The sequence below is a fragment of the Pelodiscus sinensis genome, chromosome 9 (assembly GCF_052426305.1).
Source record: "Pelodiscus sinensis isolate ZL-2025 chromosome 9, ASM5242630v1, whole genome shotgun sequence".
In the NCBI taxonomy this organism is placed as follows: domain Eukaryota; kingdom Metazoa; phylum Chordata; order Testudines; family Trionychidae; genus Pelodiscus; species Pelodiscus sinensis.
This window is the reverse complement of record NC_143060.1, coordinates 37,680,721-37,695,147: the sequence shown is the minus strand read 5'-3', so window position 1 is coordinate 37,695,147 and position 14,427 is coordinate 37,680,721. Positions and strand designations below refer to the sequence as shown.

The following is a 14,427-nucleotide window of genomic DNA, read 5'->3' as shown; positions in this document are numbered from 1 at the left end:
GCCGAGCGCCACGACGGGAGGTGAAGGTGGCGGGGCAGTGACGTACACACCCAAGGGGCAGAGCCTGGACGAGCGTGCATCCCCGACTGAGAAAGAGGTGAGCAGATAGAGTGGGAGGCAGGAGGGGGAGAGAGACGGAGAGAGAAGCAGAAGGCAGAGGAGAGCGGAGGGGGAGGAGGGAGGCAGTAGGAGGGAGGCAGGGAGAGGGAGAGGGAGGCAGGGAGAGGGAGAGGGAGAGCGCGCGAGCGGAGGCTCAGGAGAGAAGACCGACGTGGAGGAGAGACCTGAAAATTCCGTCTCATGATGGGCTAATTGGCTAGTTACTTGAATAGTGGAATGGAAAGTATGCTCATAAAATCTGCAGTTAACACAAAGCTAAGAGGGGTTCCTAGAATTTTAGAAGACTAGATTAAATCAGAAATCAAAATGGCAAATTGGACAGTTGGTCTGAAATCAAAAAGAGGGGAAATTCAATAGAGGCAAGCACAAAGTTCTACCCCCAGGAAAAAAATAGAAAGCACAACTACAAAATTAGGAACAACAAGGTTAGGTGGTAATACTGCTGAAAAGTGTCAGTTTCTGACTCTGGGAGATGCAGGGCTGGAGCAGTAACAAAAAAAAATTAATGAATGCGTAGCACCCACCTGCAGCTAGCTCTCCCTCTCCTCTCTAGCAGTTCCTGCCTGCCAGCAAATCAATTCCTCCCTCCTAAAGACTTCAACCCACTGCAATAAGCTGTTCTGTGGTACACAAGAAGCTCTGGGAGGTAGGTGGAGGAGCAGTGAGTAGGTGCATTCAGGGGAGGAAAGAGGCAGGGCAGGAAGAGGCAGGACCGGGTAAGGACTTGAGCGAAGGGATCAGGAGATGGTGTAGCTTGGGGCAGAGTGGGGGGTTGTCCAGACAAAGATGGCACCTATGATAAGTATAGTTTTATGTTTTTCTTTTAAAAGTATTATCATTTAAACAGTGTTGCAGATATTCATATACAATGTTATTTCATATTATTTTGCTTAGACATTTCATGTTTATCAAAAAACTTGCCTTTCACTACCATCATAACATTGAACAAAGAAACAAGATATTTAAAAATAGCTACATAAATAATTTACCTTTCAATGACTGTTCCATTTTGAATCATCCAAATATCACAATATGTGCGTACTATCAGCATAACAGCAATAAGCATCAAATAACCTGTCTAATACAAATTAAGCAAAGCAATTATTCAATGTTTAGTAATGACAACACAAAAATTAAAAGCTCACCTAATGAAAAATTATCAGGTAGGAAGAAATTTCCCACTCCTTTTCAAGGGAAATAATTTTGTTCAATTTATAGAACAGATTCTAATATGTTAAATGTTTTTATAACAAAAGTCAATTACTACACTTATCAGGAAGATCTCTTGTGGAAGAGGTTACTTTTCAGCTTTCTAAAAGCTACTATACGTTACTACTTTTATCCAACTGAAAGCTGTACACCACACATGGCATAAGTATACTGTACTAACAAAATGAAAGAAAACGTAGCAGTGTCAAGGAACAAGTTTATGTACCAAATTTAAGAAGTTAGTGCAGGGGTAGGTAAATTACAGCCTGAGGGTTGCATCTAGTCCATTAGGGCTTTTAATCCTGCCTTTCAGATTACCAGTCCAGTGGCACAGAGGGGCTAAGGCAGACTACCCCCTCCCGTGACCCTCTGCCACTCCTGAACAGGGCAGGTGGGGATAGAGGGCTCTGCACGTGGCTATCACCAGCAGGCACCATACTCGCAGCTCCTTTAGCTGTGAATGGGGTGCCTGCAGACAAGAGCAGCACACTGAGCCACTTGCCCCACCCCTCCATACCCAGAAGCTACTGCCAAACATGCTAGCCACTTCCAACAGTGGCACAGGACAAAACCAGGGAGGGGGGAAAACATGTTTTAGCCCTGCTGCACTGCTGCCAAGGAAAGAGGTATATGGCCAGGGCCCACACTTCAAATCCCTCCTGCACCCCAACTCTAAGTCCCTTCTAGCACTCCAACCCTCTACCCCAAACCCTACATTGGTGGCCTGCCATATAATTACCCTATCCTGATTTAGGGACAACTGAAGCCTAGAAAGCCAAATGATACAATTTGTAATCAGTCTCCAATTTCTGTACTTCAGTACTTTCATCCCAAAAATATCTTCAGATGTTTACAGAACATACAAGTTTGATGTCTGGCAATTCACAACTGGTGCATACAAAGAGTTTTATCTTGAAAATTCTAGTCTAAACAATTTTCCTAGGAAGACACCTATTGATTTTGACCAAAATGGCACTCTAGTAGGCAGAGCTCGGCCACCAAAAGCTAGCCCACAATTCACAGTGAAGGTTATCATTGGAAGGAATTGTCAAGAAAGGTAATCAATTCTCCACCATATATAGTAAATCAACACCAGCATTCCCTCTAAAAGATACTCTATGACTCAACCACAAATTACTGGGCTCAGTGCAGAAGTTACTAAGTGAAGCTCAATGGCTTGTGTTTTAATGATCATACTAAATAACTATTTAATTTTAAAATTATGTAACTGTGAACCTGAATTTCTAAAATTTCATAAAAAATCATTAGGCTTTTATTTTTCTAGTTCAATACAAGTCAGAGAACAATTATTCTGTGTTTTCAGAGCTATCATTACAACGAAGAGCTACATCAGAAGTTTGATCATTTTTATTTGTAACAGCATGGCATGCTTACCTCTTTACAAAATGTTTTAGGGACCATTATTTTCAAGATTCGACATATTCTTACAACAAATACTCTGTCCACCACTGCTCGCTCTTTCTTCACTTCTTTCTACAAAGCATGTACAACATGAGACAAAAAAATGTACATCATTTGTATGAAGTTAAGCAGATATGCTACAATGTACCTGAAGTACATGCCATGATTTATAAAATTGTTGTTCAATACTTCATATAGCTAAGAGTAATTTTAAAAAGTAAAGAATAGGCCTCACATTTGTCATCTCGAAACTGCTAGATTCTAATAGACAGCATCACCTTGATCATACAGTATTTTTTAAAAATACAGTCCCTCTTGTCAAAGAGTTAGAGAAAAAACAATAGTTTATGTGAATACTGATCCTTCACGCTGGGCTCCATTAGTGTCAGACCAGTTTATCTGTTTTTTTTTTAAGTTACTTTAAGATTAAAATGGATGATATAGAGCAAAAGATACTAACAAAAAGGTTCATTTCAAGACTCACCCGAAATGAGTACAAATTACATCTGTCAAATGTAAAATAACAAAAGCCATTTGGAAAATAAACTATTAACTATTTTCAATCTTTTTAGAGTGTATGACAGAAACTATAATTAAGTTTAAGTCTATATAAAATACTCAGGCTCATTAAATCACAAAGAAAAAATATTGTCAATGTGCAGCATGGAATCAGTTTTAGTTATGTTAATAAAATAAGTATTTTTATCTAAATTAGCAACAAATCTGTCTAAAAATCAAGCAAATATAATAATAGTAAAGCCCTGATTCTGTTCTATAGGACATTTTGCATGTAAGAAGTCAATGCAGATACTGTGGTATATAAATTTAAGCATGCACACAAATGTCTGCAGCATTGTGGCTTACAAATACAGTGAACAGACAAGGCAACAAGCAATTTATCTTGGATAACTGGCTTCACCACAGGGCTTCTCTAGAGTTGGTAAGTAAACTGATAGCATCACATACAAATAGTTCATTGTGTCTATACTAGCCATGCACTATTACGTTAACAGCTCTTGCAGGTTTGAATCACATCTACATTTGGAGATTTCTAAAAGATAACTGCACTGAAACATTCAGAGGACTGCTTGAGTTTCATTAGCCTGTGTCCATACCATCACTTTCAATGGTGCAAGCATCGTATACAGCCCTGCTGTATGGAAGTACCAGCCAAACAATATTTAGCACATTTGTTAGACTGTCTGAAAGCATTTACACATGGATACAGAACAAATTGCAAGCAGACCAGAACCAAACACTTTTTAGCATGGTAAATTTCTCTACTGTACACAGATCTAGATGTATGTTGCAAAAATTATGTATGACAATTGCTTTTTGTGAAATGTTTAATTTTTCTGGAAACATTTTTAACTATTTACATTGCATTAAAAAATTCAAGGTGACCTTCAAATAATTGAAAATTTAATTGAATTTAAAAATTGGGCTTGTGCTCTGTTTCTTTATAATGTAGGAAAGGGGCACCAAAGTTGTTTCTTGTTTTGTGTTTTATCTTCTCTGTTTACTTTTCAGTTCAAAGTATCAGAAATGTCAAGCCCAGGGGTGGAAGTAGCTTAAATTTCTTACAGGTACTGTACTATCACAACCTGCCCCCTCCCCTTTGGGAGGGCTACGGGTGCGGTGGCCATAGGAGAGTACCTGTAAGAAATTTATGAGTGAAGTGGAGTGGGGGTTCAGGGCAGAGGATTTGGGTGTGCGAGTTAGGACTGGGGATGCAGGAGTCAAGGTTAGGGGAAATGAGTGGGGGCTCAGGGCAGCAGATTGGAGTGGGGGGGGTTCAGAAGTCAGGGTTTGAATATACGAGGGGCTATGGCAGCAGGATTTGAGAAGAGGGCTCAGGGCAGGGGGTATGCGAAGGCAGCTCAGGTCAGAGAGTTGTGTGAGTGCAGGGGGGGGGGGGAAGAGAGAGGGAGGAGACCAAAGGCAGGTTAGAAAGGCTGGTGGGAAGACACACATCTGGGACTGGCCAGCCTGGAGCCCCCTGCCACCATTTCAGGGGGTGGGGGCCTGCAACCACACTTACACCAGTTGCTGAGGGTTTTTTTAATTTTTTGCTGACTAGGCAGTGAGGCAAAGTTCACAGCCTGTGCCCTCCCTCCTCTGCCCTCCTGGGTAGTTGTGAGGGAGAGCAGGCTATTTACTAGGGAGCGAGAGTAAAGTTAACAAAAAGAACAAAAAAAACCTCAGCAACCTAGGTAAGTGCAGCTGAAACCTCCCCTCTATTCCAACCCTCTCCCTCCACCACAACCCCTTTAACTGCCTGCTTCGAGTGCAAAAACCTACAAAAAGCCCAAGGAACAGACTGGGAAAACTTTGCCTTTTCCTCCTGCAGGTAAGTGCCCCAGATGGTCAATTTTTTTTTCAGAGCAGTGCACCAGCTTTCTTTCATCTGGTCAAGTCTTCTCTGGTTCTGATGGAGGATATGCCATATGCTAAATCATGTTTATCATAAATTCTCATATACTAATTGAAGATACGGAAGAAAAACATTGAAGACATACATTCTCACTGAAGTGTTATTAACTGAAATATACTATTCGTAAAAAGGCCAAACAGTGACGAAAATGTCACTTCCCAGCTCTAACTTTACTTGCTTTGTTCTTAAAATGTCAATTTTACTAAGTCTCCAGTGAAAGAATCTTTCAAAGATAGAAAGGACACAAATTTCTAATATTAAAACCAAGCAGAACCCAAACTCCCTCCCCCCCCTCCCCACACACAACTTCAGGCCTTGACATTTACTTAGTAAGTTTTATGCTAGTTTCAGCAACTCTTACAAACTCATCTTAATTTACATTGTACTTGAAGATCAAACACACACATTTTGACTTAAAAAGGTACAGGGCAGAAGGGGCAAGGTGCCAGCAGCCCACTGGGGAAACACCTCCGTGCAGCCCGTGGGACTAGCAGGGGAGCTGGAACTGGCAATAGGGTTTGGGCCCGTCCCTGCACTCATCAGCAGTGGCAGAGAAAAACAATAATATGGTCCTGGCTCGCTCTGCTCCTCGAGCCATGTTGCTAAGGGAAAGGGGCAGGACTGCTCCCCAACACTCACCAACAGGAAGCAAAGCAGCCAGGAGCCAGGGGCAGAGGCTGTGTTCCACTGTCACTGAATGTGGAGGGGAAGTTGTCAACTCCTGCTGCTGGTGCAATTCACCCACTAATCCCCTGAGCCCCATCGCTCCAGGGAAGAGGCGAAGCAGAGGAGGGGTCCTGCAATGGAGAGGGGGTTATTCTGATTGTCCCCCAGGCTAGTGGTGGCATTGGGAGGAATCACAACGGGGGTTAAGTGGCCACTCTTTCCTCTGCCCCCCCCCCCCATGTCCTTTGTCAGCAGTTACCCCTGGTGAAAATTATGAACTTTCAAGGGGATTTTGTCTTTTAAAAAGTATTATTATTATGTCATTTTTTCACACTGAAAATTGAAAGAAAATTAGTGATGATCGCTTTAAATATCAAGTGTACTAAGTTTATAGGCAGGGTTGTTAAAGGAATGTGGCCAAACTTGTAATGCTGGTTCAACTTTGGAAAGCACTTTGATAGGAAAAGGTCATCATTTTACAATCTGCTTCTACCCCACAAAATGTGATATTGCAGTAACTTAAAAGCTAATGGTATTACACTGGATTTACAATAATGTAAACAAGACAAAGATCTGTCCCCAGCTATCAAGAGCAAAGGCATTTTTCTCAGGTCATAAAATGTATTCATGGTAAAGCAGCTGGATCCTGCTCCCGCTGTAGTCAATTCAACAAGACTGGGTCCAGAATCTTTCTAGCCATTCCTTTGCTATAGCTAGATTATCTATTGCACAATTTAAAAACATCACAATAGAAAAGTTTAATAAATTATCTCATCTTATGGTACAAGATGATCTTGGATCCAATGCATACATCTCAGCCCTAACGGTCAAGGTCACACATATATAGACCTTATATTTGTTAAAGAGTTTCAAAAACAGAGATGGTGAAGCTTTTTTCGGTTGGGGGCCGCTGACCCCCCAGGCAAATAGATTTTGTGTGCTGCAGCCCCGCGGTAGAGGGGATAGCAGGAGCGCCAGCACAAACTCCCCAATACTGGGGGCCAGCTGCAGGCAAGCCAGGGACCACAGGTTCCTCACCCCAGATCTAAAATGTGCTTCTGCCTCTCCATCACCCTGGCTGCTCCTGAATACTGCATTAACAACCTGAAGAAGTCTCCCGCACTTTCAAAAAAAATCGTTAAAAAAATTCAAATATCAAGTCTGGTAATTCCACAGTTTTACTTGTGTACTTTCTTTATATTTCAGGGTGAATCTACATTTGAAAAAAAATAAAAATACAATTAAACTGATCTAACAACTTAAGATAAATTTATTTAAACAGGATATAAAACAATGTATGCGCTTTAAGGCTTTGCACTAAGTTAATTGTTTTAAAATTCATTTTGTTAATCCTGCAACCATAGGCGTGTGCACAGGGTGTGCTGGGTGTGCCCAGGCACACCCTAATGTCTCGGGCAGCTGCTGGAGGAGGAGAGGGATTTGTGATGGGGCGCTGCAGCCCCTCACTTTAAATTCCCCACGGCCATCTACGGGGCACTGTGGGGCAGAGAGAGCGCATGCGCGGCATGCTCAAACACCGAGCAACAGGTGAGAGGGGAGACGCCTGGGCGTGGCGTGATGTCATGGCCCAGGACTTTAAATCCACATGGCCCAGCTCCAGAAGCAGCTGGGGCTCAACTACAAACACTGGCCGGCCCGAGCCATTTTTGTGCCCTGGGCCCCGCCTGTCCCAGCAGTACCGCATGGCGCCCCAGGGGTGCTCCACCCGGCCCGGCAGCACTGCGCAGCACCCCGGTGGAGTGCTGGGCTAGGACCTGGCCAGCCTGTAGCTTGGGATGGCTCTGACTCCAGCCCCGCGATTTGGAAGGCAGAAGCTGAAGGTAAGAGAGGGGAGGGGCTTGTGCTGAGGGGAGGGGGGCAGGTCAGGAGAAGAAAGGGGAAGGGTAGAGAAGAGACATGCCAGGGGCCCAAGTGGAGACAATGAGGGAAAGGGCAAGAGGTGAGGTGTCAGTAGGAGGGGGGACAGGGTGATGCTGGGAGAGGAGAGGGTAGGGGCATTGGGATTGCGGTTGGGGGGGGAGGTGCTGGGAGAAGGCTTGAAAGAAGGGGTGAGCATGAGGTAGGCAGGGACGGAGCAAGGCATGTGTGAGGACACAGGGGCATGAGGGTTGTGAGGGAGTGGGCATCACGGAAAAAGAGGGCAAAAGGGGCGGGGGCAGGGGCAGTGAGGGAAGGGGGAGGCACCAGGAGGGTGCAGGGGTAAGGGAAGGTGCAGGTGCCAGGGGATTCTGGGGGTGAAGCAGAAGGGCAGACACCTGCAGGGGAGGGACCAGCACCAGAGAAAAGAGGCAGGGCAGGTGTGTAGAGGAAGGTGTTAGGAGAGGGGATGAGGAGGGGTAGCTCACATGATCAGAATGGGGCTACTGGAGGAGTGGCACAAGGGGGAGAGAAGGGCTGGTAGAGGAGGGCAGGTCTCAGGAAGGCTGAGGGCAGGAGTCAGGGCAGCAGAGGAGGGTGAGGGTTTGGGGGGGCAGCAGGCACCAGGGGAGCCGATGGAGCAAGGGAAGGAGACATGGCAGCAGAGGGAAAAGGTAGAGGTTTATGAGATATTTATTAATAACTAGGGTGCCACAGTGGCACATCCAAACAAGCCACATGAACTCAGTACTGGTGCACAACACAAAATTCATTGTGCTCATGGGAGGAAATTCTTAGAAGGAACACTTCCCCCAGCCTCTCCGCCCCCAAGTTAATGTCACATACATTGGGGTAATGCAACTGCAGGATAGTTGCATGAGGGGAAGCTGGGGATGGGGGGGCAAACTAATCCCTATTGGTAGGAGGATGGTGGGAAAAGTCCTTAGAGGGGGGTCACATGACACCTTTTACTTCTGGTCATGTGTCCCTCTTGCCCAGAGAGTGTTACCTCCAGAGGTGTGATCAATGGGAGTCAGGGGCATGGTTAACAGGGGGTCAGAGGTGTGGCTAATGGGGTCAAAGGACATTTAAAAAAAATTCTTTGGGTGCACACCCTAATGAAATGTGCTGTGCATGCCTATGCCTGCAACATTGCACTTTACTACCCATTGATAATATGCTAAGATAGTCTGCCCTAGAAATAGGGGAAAGAGTGTCATTTTACTCTTCTAATTAGTGAAGTTTTTTGGTAAACATGCTTAATCTGTAAACATTTAATAGACATTAAAATTTTACAGGAGCTAAGAAACTCCTTTCTCTCTCAGGCTACGTCTAAACTACACCCCTCTATCAGCAGAGGGCTGTAAATTAGACATATCGAAAGTGCAAATGAAGCTGAGATTTAAATATCCCGTGCTTAATTTGCATAATGGCAGCCGCCGCTTTCTCGAAACGGGGCTTTTCGAAAAACATAGCAGTTTAAATGACAGGATCAGTAGAAAACACCACGTTTAAACTACCAGGGTGTTTGGTTTTTTCGTTTTCTTTTCCGAAAAGCCCTGTTTCAAAAAAAGCGGCGGCCGCCATTATGCAAATGAAGTGGGGGATATTTAAATCCCAGCTTTATTTGCACTTTCAATACGTCTAATTTACATCCCTCTGCTGACAGAGGGATGTAGTTTAGATGCAACTTCAGTTTTTCTTTTCTTATTATAATTTCACTACTTCAGTGATTATAGTTTTCCCAAGCACACAAGATCTGAATATCTAATAAAAGACATAAATAAATCAACCAACCAGCCTTTCAGGACATGCTTATATACCTTCATGAAAGCAAAAAGGCATAAATATTTTTTCCCCTTTGAAAAAATCAACTTTAAAGGATCTGAAGGCATTGAAGTCTGGTAGTTTCAGTACTTAAAAGCCAAAAATATCCAGTAATCAAATCTAGAAACCAATCACCACTACGCATCCTCCTAAACTGCACTAGTTGTACAACTGCTATCACTCAGATTTGGAAAGAGTACAAAGAGTTCATTTTTTGGAAGAAGAGGATTAATTAAATTTAAACCACATTTTATTGGTATTATTTAAAATACAAAAATAACGAGAAATAATTACCTCATTGTTCTGCAACGTTGGTTTTTCATTTTTCGTACTGTGGAGGAAGAGAGGATTTTATTTAGCTTTTCTCTAACATTTTTTATATTTAATTTTGCAAAATCTTGGCCTCTTTAGAAAGTTCTAATAAGCAACGGGATTCTCAAAATAGCATTTATGTAGTACAATACATACATTTTACAGTAAAGCATCTTATGAAATATGAGAGTTGTAATTGTAGTTTATGCACCTATACCATAATCTAGCTCAGAATTTCTGGTCAGTTTGTTTATACTTAGGCATAGATAGAACTAAACAAGCAGTAACAAGTCTCATCTGATGCTGTTATCTTTTAGAAAGATTAAGGGAATTGTGTTTTTGCCTATGTTACAAAAGTCTGATTAACAGCTTTAACGAATACTAGACATTAATCTTTTAATTTGTATCACATAATTACCAAATTAAATTGACTAATTTGCTGAATCTATTAGTCCAGATTTCCAAGATTCTAAGCACATTTCCATTAATTTTCTATATTTATACCTGTAAATCTTAAAAGTATTACCAACTATACTATTGGAAAAACTTAAAAAAAAATGAATAGTCCTGAAGCACTTTAGAGACTAACAAAAAATGTAGATGGTATCATGAGCTTTCATGGGCACAGCCCACTTCTTCAGATGGAGTAAAGGGGTCCAGGTTGCAAATAAATAGAGAAAGAGAGGGGATGTGGAGGGAAAGAGAAGGGGAAAAATTGAGAAAAAAAATGTTTGTCAATTAGTGTCCATGCTAAATGAGCCTAATAGAGTTGGCTGTAAGTATTATAAGTATTTATTCTTGGATCTGGACTTTTAATACTCCAATCATCTGAAAAAGTGGGTTTTTGCCCAAGAAAGCTCTTGATACCATCTACATGTTTTGTTAGTCTTTAAGGTGCTACTAGACTACAGGCAGTCCCCGGGTTACATGGATCCGACTTACATCGGATCCCTACTTACAAACAGGGTGAGGCAACCCTGCACTAGCTGCTTCCCCCCAGCAGACCAGGGAGACGCGAAGCTAGCGCCCCCCCCCCCCCCCCCCAGCAGACCAGGCAGATGCAGAGCGGCTTTTCTCAGCAGACACCTCAGCTTGAGAATAAAGGACTGAGGGAAGTGAGATGTGGGAGAATAAAACTGAGCTCTGGAGAAATGTTTGGCTAGAGTTTCCCCTACAATATGTACCAGTTCCGACTTACATACAAATTCAACTTAAGAACAAATCTACAGTCCCTATCTTGTACGTAACCCGGGGACTGCCTGTATTCGGGGTTTTTTTTTTTTTTTACGTTTTTCCAGTTATAGACTAACTCGGCTAGCCCTCTAAAGCTTTTATATTACTGGAGAACATCAAGCTAAGCATTTACCTGGCATTCCCATCACTATAGTATCTTAGTACCCTAGACCTATTAATAGATCCATCTTCTGAACCACCGTTAAGGGATGGGAAGTGTTGTTATCCTCCATTTTAGAGGGAGATGGAACTGAGGCACAGAAAGATTAACTGGCTTACCTAAGGGACACTTATGGCAAAGCTGGAAACTGAATTCTATTTTCTCAGAACCACTGCCTTAGCCATGAGAACACCCTTCATCTCAAAATAAAAACATTACAACTTTTTTCACTTTAGGATACTAAACCTGGGACTTTATAGTATAGAAAACAACATAGAACATACATTGCTGGGATCTTTGTCTAACAAATGAAGACTCTTCAAGCATATCTGCAGTTGCTCCACTAAGACTGAAAGATATGTGCCCAAGCACAAGTAAAAAATCCAGTCATTTTAGCCTTGATGTTTCACTCCATATACAGTAGCTGAACCAACATGTTTTGTATGGTATTTGACAATTTTATTATACTAGAGATTATTATTTTAGATAAACCTTTTATGGAAGCAATTAGATTTCTTGAAACCAGATTTCTGAAGAACTTTTTTCCCCTCAAAATAGTTTATAAAACTTGTGCGCTAACAACAGTCCTTCATTTAAAGTACAAAGTCACTCCCTCTCCCATATTTCTAGAACAGACTACTTTGGCATATAAAAATATTAAGTTACTGGCAAAGAAGAAAGATGGCAAGCATCCAGAAAGCACACACGAAACAAACACAATAAAGGAAACATTCAAGTACACACAAAGTTCAGAGCATAAACACAAATTAAGGTAGTTTTCATTTCTCAATAAATTCATTAGTCCCAAAACACATTTTTTGCAGAGGCCCTGAGTTTGTGACAGCCTGTATTTGCAGATAGGACCTCAGGAACTCAAAATGAGATATTAGAAGTAGCAGGCAAAAAGAGGATGGAAGGGAGGCACAAACAGCAGCACCAATGTTCTGTTGGGTGGCTATTAAAGTGGCTATAATGTATCCAACCATCCTGCCAAGGCTACAGCAGCACTCCTTCCTCTCCCAACACTTGCACTTGAAAGCTCTGGGTTCGTTGCAATGAAATAGGGCCCAGAACTAAATGTAAGTTGTAAAAAATCTTTAATGCAAGGATCCATGTGTGTCATCATGGGCCAAACAGAAGAAAAAGAACTCAACTTCAGAAAAGGGAAGGTCAGAGGAAAAGGGAAGTTAAAAATTAAGGTAATGGAAATCTGCAAATCAGAGCAGGGAGAACTAGACAGCCTTAAACAACAAGGAGTCTGGTGGCTTTGCCTTTTTAATTATACCAATACCTGGTCCAGTGACACAGGAGAGATGAAACAGTGATAAGTTAAGGTTCAGTGTTTCACAAGTCATGCATTCCATGAACATTACAGCAATGACAAGAAAATGTTCATTTCATAACCAACCCATAAAATGAAAAACACCCAGGGAAATGTAAATTTCATTAAATAATAAAAAGAAACTGACCCAACAGAAATAAATGAATCCATTGTCATTTTAACTAGTAAAAGTTTTGGGTCTTAGATATAGGGGAATTCTGTTGAGGATGAAAAGCTGTGTTTCTGGAAGTCTATTACAAACTTACCTCTAAAGCAGGGGTGGACAATAGCCTCTCAGTGGGCAGATCCAGCCTGACTAGGGCTTTGATCCGGCCCACGAGGCAGTTCCAGGCCCCACCCCCAGCACATTGCCTAGGAGCCAGAGACGTGAGAGCCCTTTTAACTGGTTCTATTTAAAGGGCTCGCACCTTTCTTGTGCCTGTCGGGCAACATGTTGCCTGGCAGCTTCAGGAAACACAAGAGCCCTTTAAATAGGAGCAGTTAAAAGGGCTCACACGTCCTGTCTCCCAGGCAATGTGCTAGAGGTGCTGGGAGCTGTGCTGCTTGGCAAACACCTGGCAGGCACAAGCCCTTTAAACAGAAGCAATTGAAAGGGCTCTCGGTCCATTGGCCCATTGCCTGGGAGTTGCCCGGGAGGCGTGATCCCTTTCAACTGCTTCTGTTCAAAGGGCTTGTGCCTGCTGGGTAACTGCCAGGCAACAGGTTAGCAGCGGGGGCCAGGAGCTGCGAGCCCTGTTATGTGAATTCTAAGCCTCCACTTCAGACAACTCTGTAAAGGAGGCTAGCCCACAGCATCCTCCCATCTGTTCCAGGTCCGTTCCATTGGCCAGAAGTCAGGGGCAGGGACCCCCCCAGGCCAAGCAAAGTTCCTGGTAGGGTAGCTCTCAACTCTGCCCCTTCCGGGTTGGCCCACAGCCACTTGTGAAATTTGTGATGTAGCCCCTCTTCAAAAATTATTGCCCACTCCTGTTCTCAAGGCTGACTGCTATAGGGTTGCTTTGTTTCTTTATTCTCCCCTCCTTAACAGCCTCATTTCTTCAGCTTGGTACACACTGGCACTAACCCAAGTTCTACTATTCTATTGTAAAGCTTTCTGTGGGAACTGTGGTTACATGCTCAGTGGCTTCAAAGACCAAAGAATACCCTGAAAATCAGTCATCAAGACTGGTGGTTGTAAGCAATACTGTATTACATTGTGACAAAGTATATTTGGGTTTAGAAAAATATTGTTTTCCACTATTCCAAGACTACCTCTTGCATTCAAAGAGGATCATAGATATAGTTGCTCATGTCAAAACGGCGTGCATAAATGAAAATGACTTTTCAGATTTAAGGGCTATCAAAGAGGTACCCAGAAGACAGAATATTAGTTCAGCTGACCCCAGAAACTGAGAGCATGCAGATGAGGCTGCAAAAGTTGTGACAGTGAAATCAGACAGGGAGCAGAAAAACCACAAAGACTTGGATGCAAGTAAAATCATGATAGTGATGTAAAAAACATCTTGACAGAAGAACATGAATACTTTGCAACTTCTGCAGGCCAGGCTAACTGCACACAGCAGTGGCTTTTTGCTTTCCTCCATTCCTCATCACCTCAATAGTCCTATGGATGGGACTGGAACATGCAATAACAAAGGTTGGACATCTCCACTCCCATACTAACCATGTCAATGGGAGCCATGAGAAGTGAAAACAGCAGCCTGCTTCACCCCACCGTCATATCCCAACCTGATGTGCTCAACTTCACTGTGGCAGCGGCAAGCAGAGAAACCTCAGGGGAACAGGCTGGGGCTCTCTCCTTCCCACTGCTGCAGTGGGAGACAG

At 42.9% G+C, this 14,427-nt stretch overlaps 1 protein-coding gene across 2 annotated transcripts in view; it reads right to left on the bottom strand.

The window, feature by feature from the left end:
- Positions 1 to 14,427, bottom strand: part of ABCD3 (ATP binding cassette subfamily D member 3) — a 56,915-nt gene that overhangs the window by 31,372 nt on the left and 11,116 nt on the right. For both annotated transcript variants that reach the window (XM_075936566.2, XM_025180218.3), the window contains exons 2-4: positions 9,851 to 9,887; positions 2,725 to 2,823; positions 1,110 to 1,198 (exon numbers count right to left, since the gene is read on the bottom strand). In XM_075936566.2, coding sequence (XP_075792681.2) covers positions 1,110 to 1,198; positions 2,725 to 2,823; positions 9,851 to 9,887 — 225 coding nt within the window. The remainder of the gene's footprint in view (positions 1 to 1,109; positions 1,199 to 2,724; positions 2,824 to 9,850; positions 9,888 to 14,427) is intronic.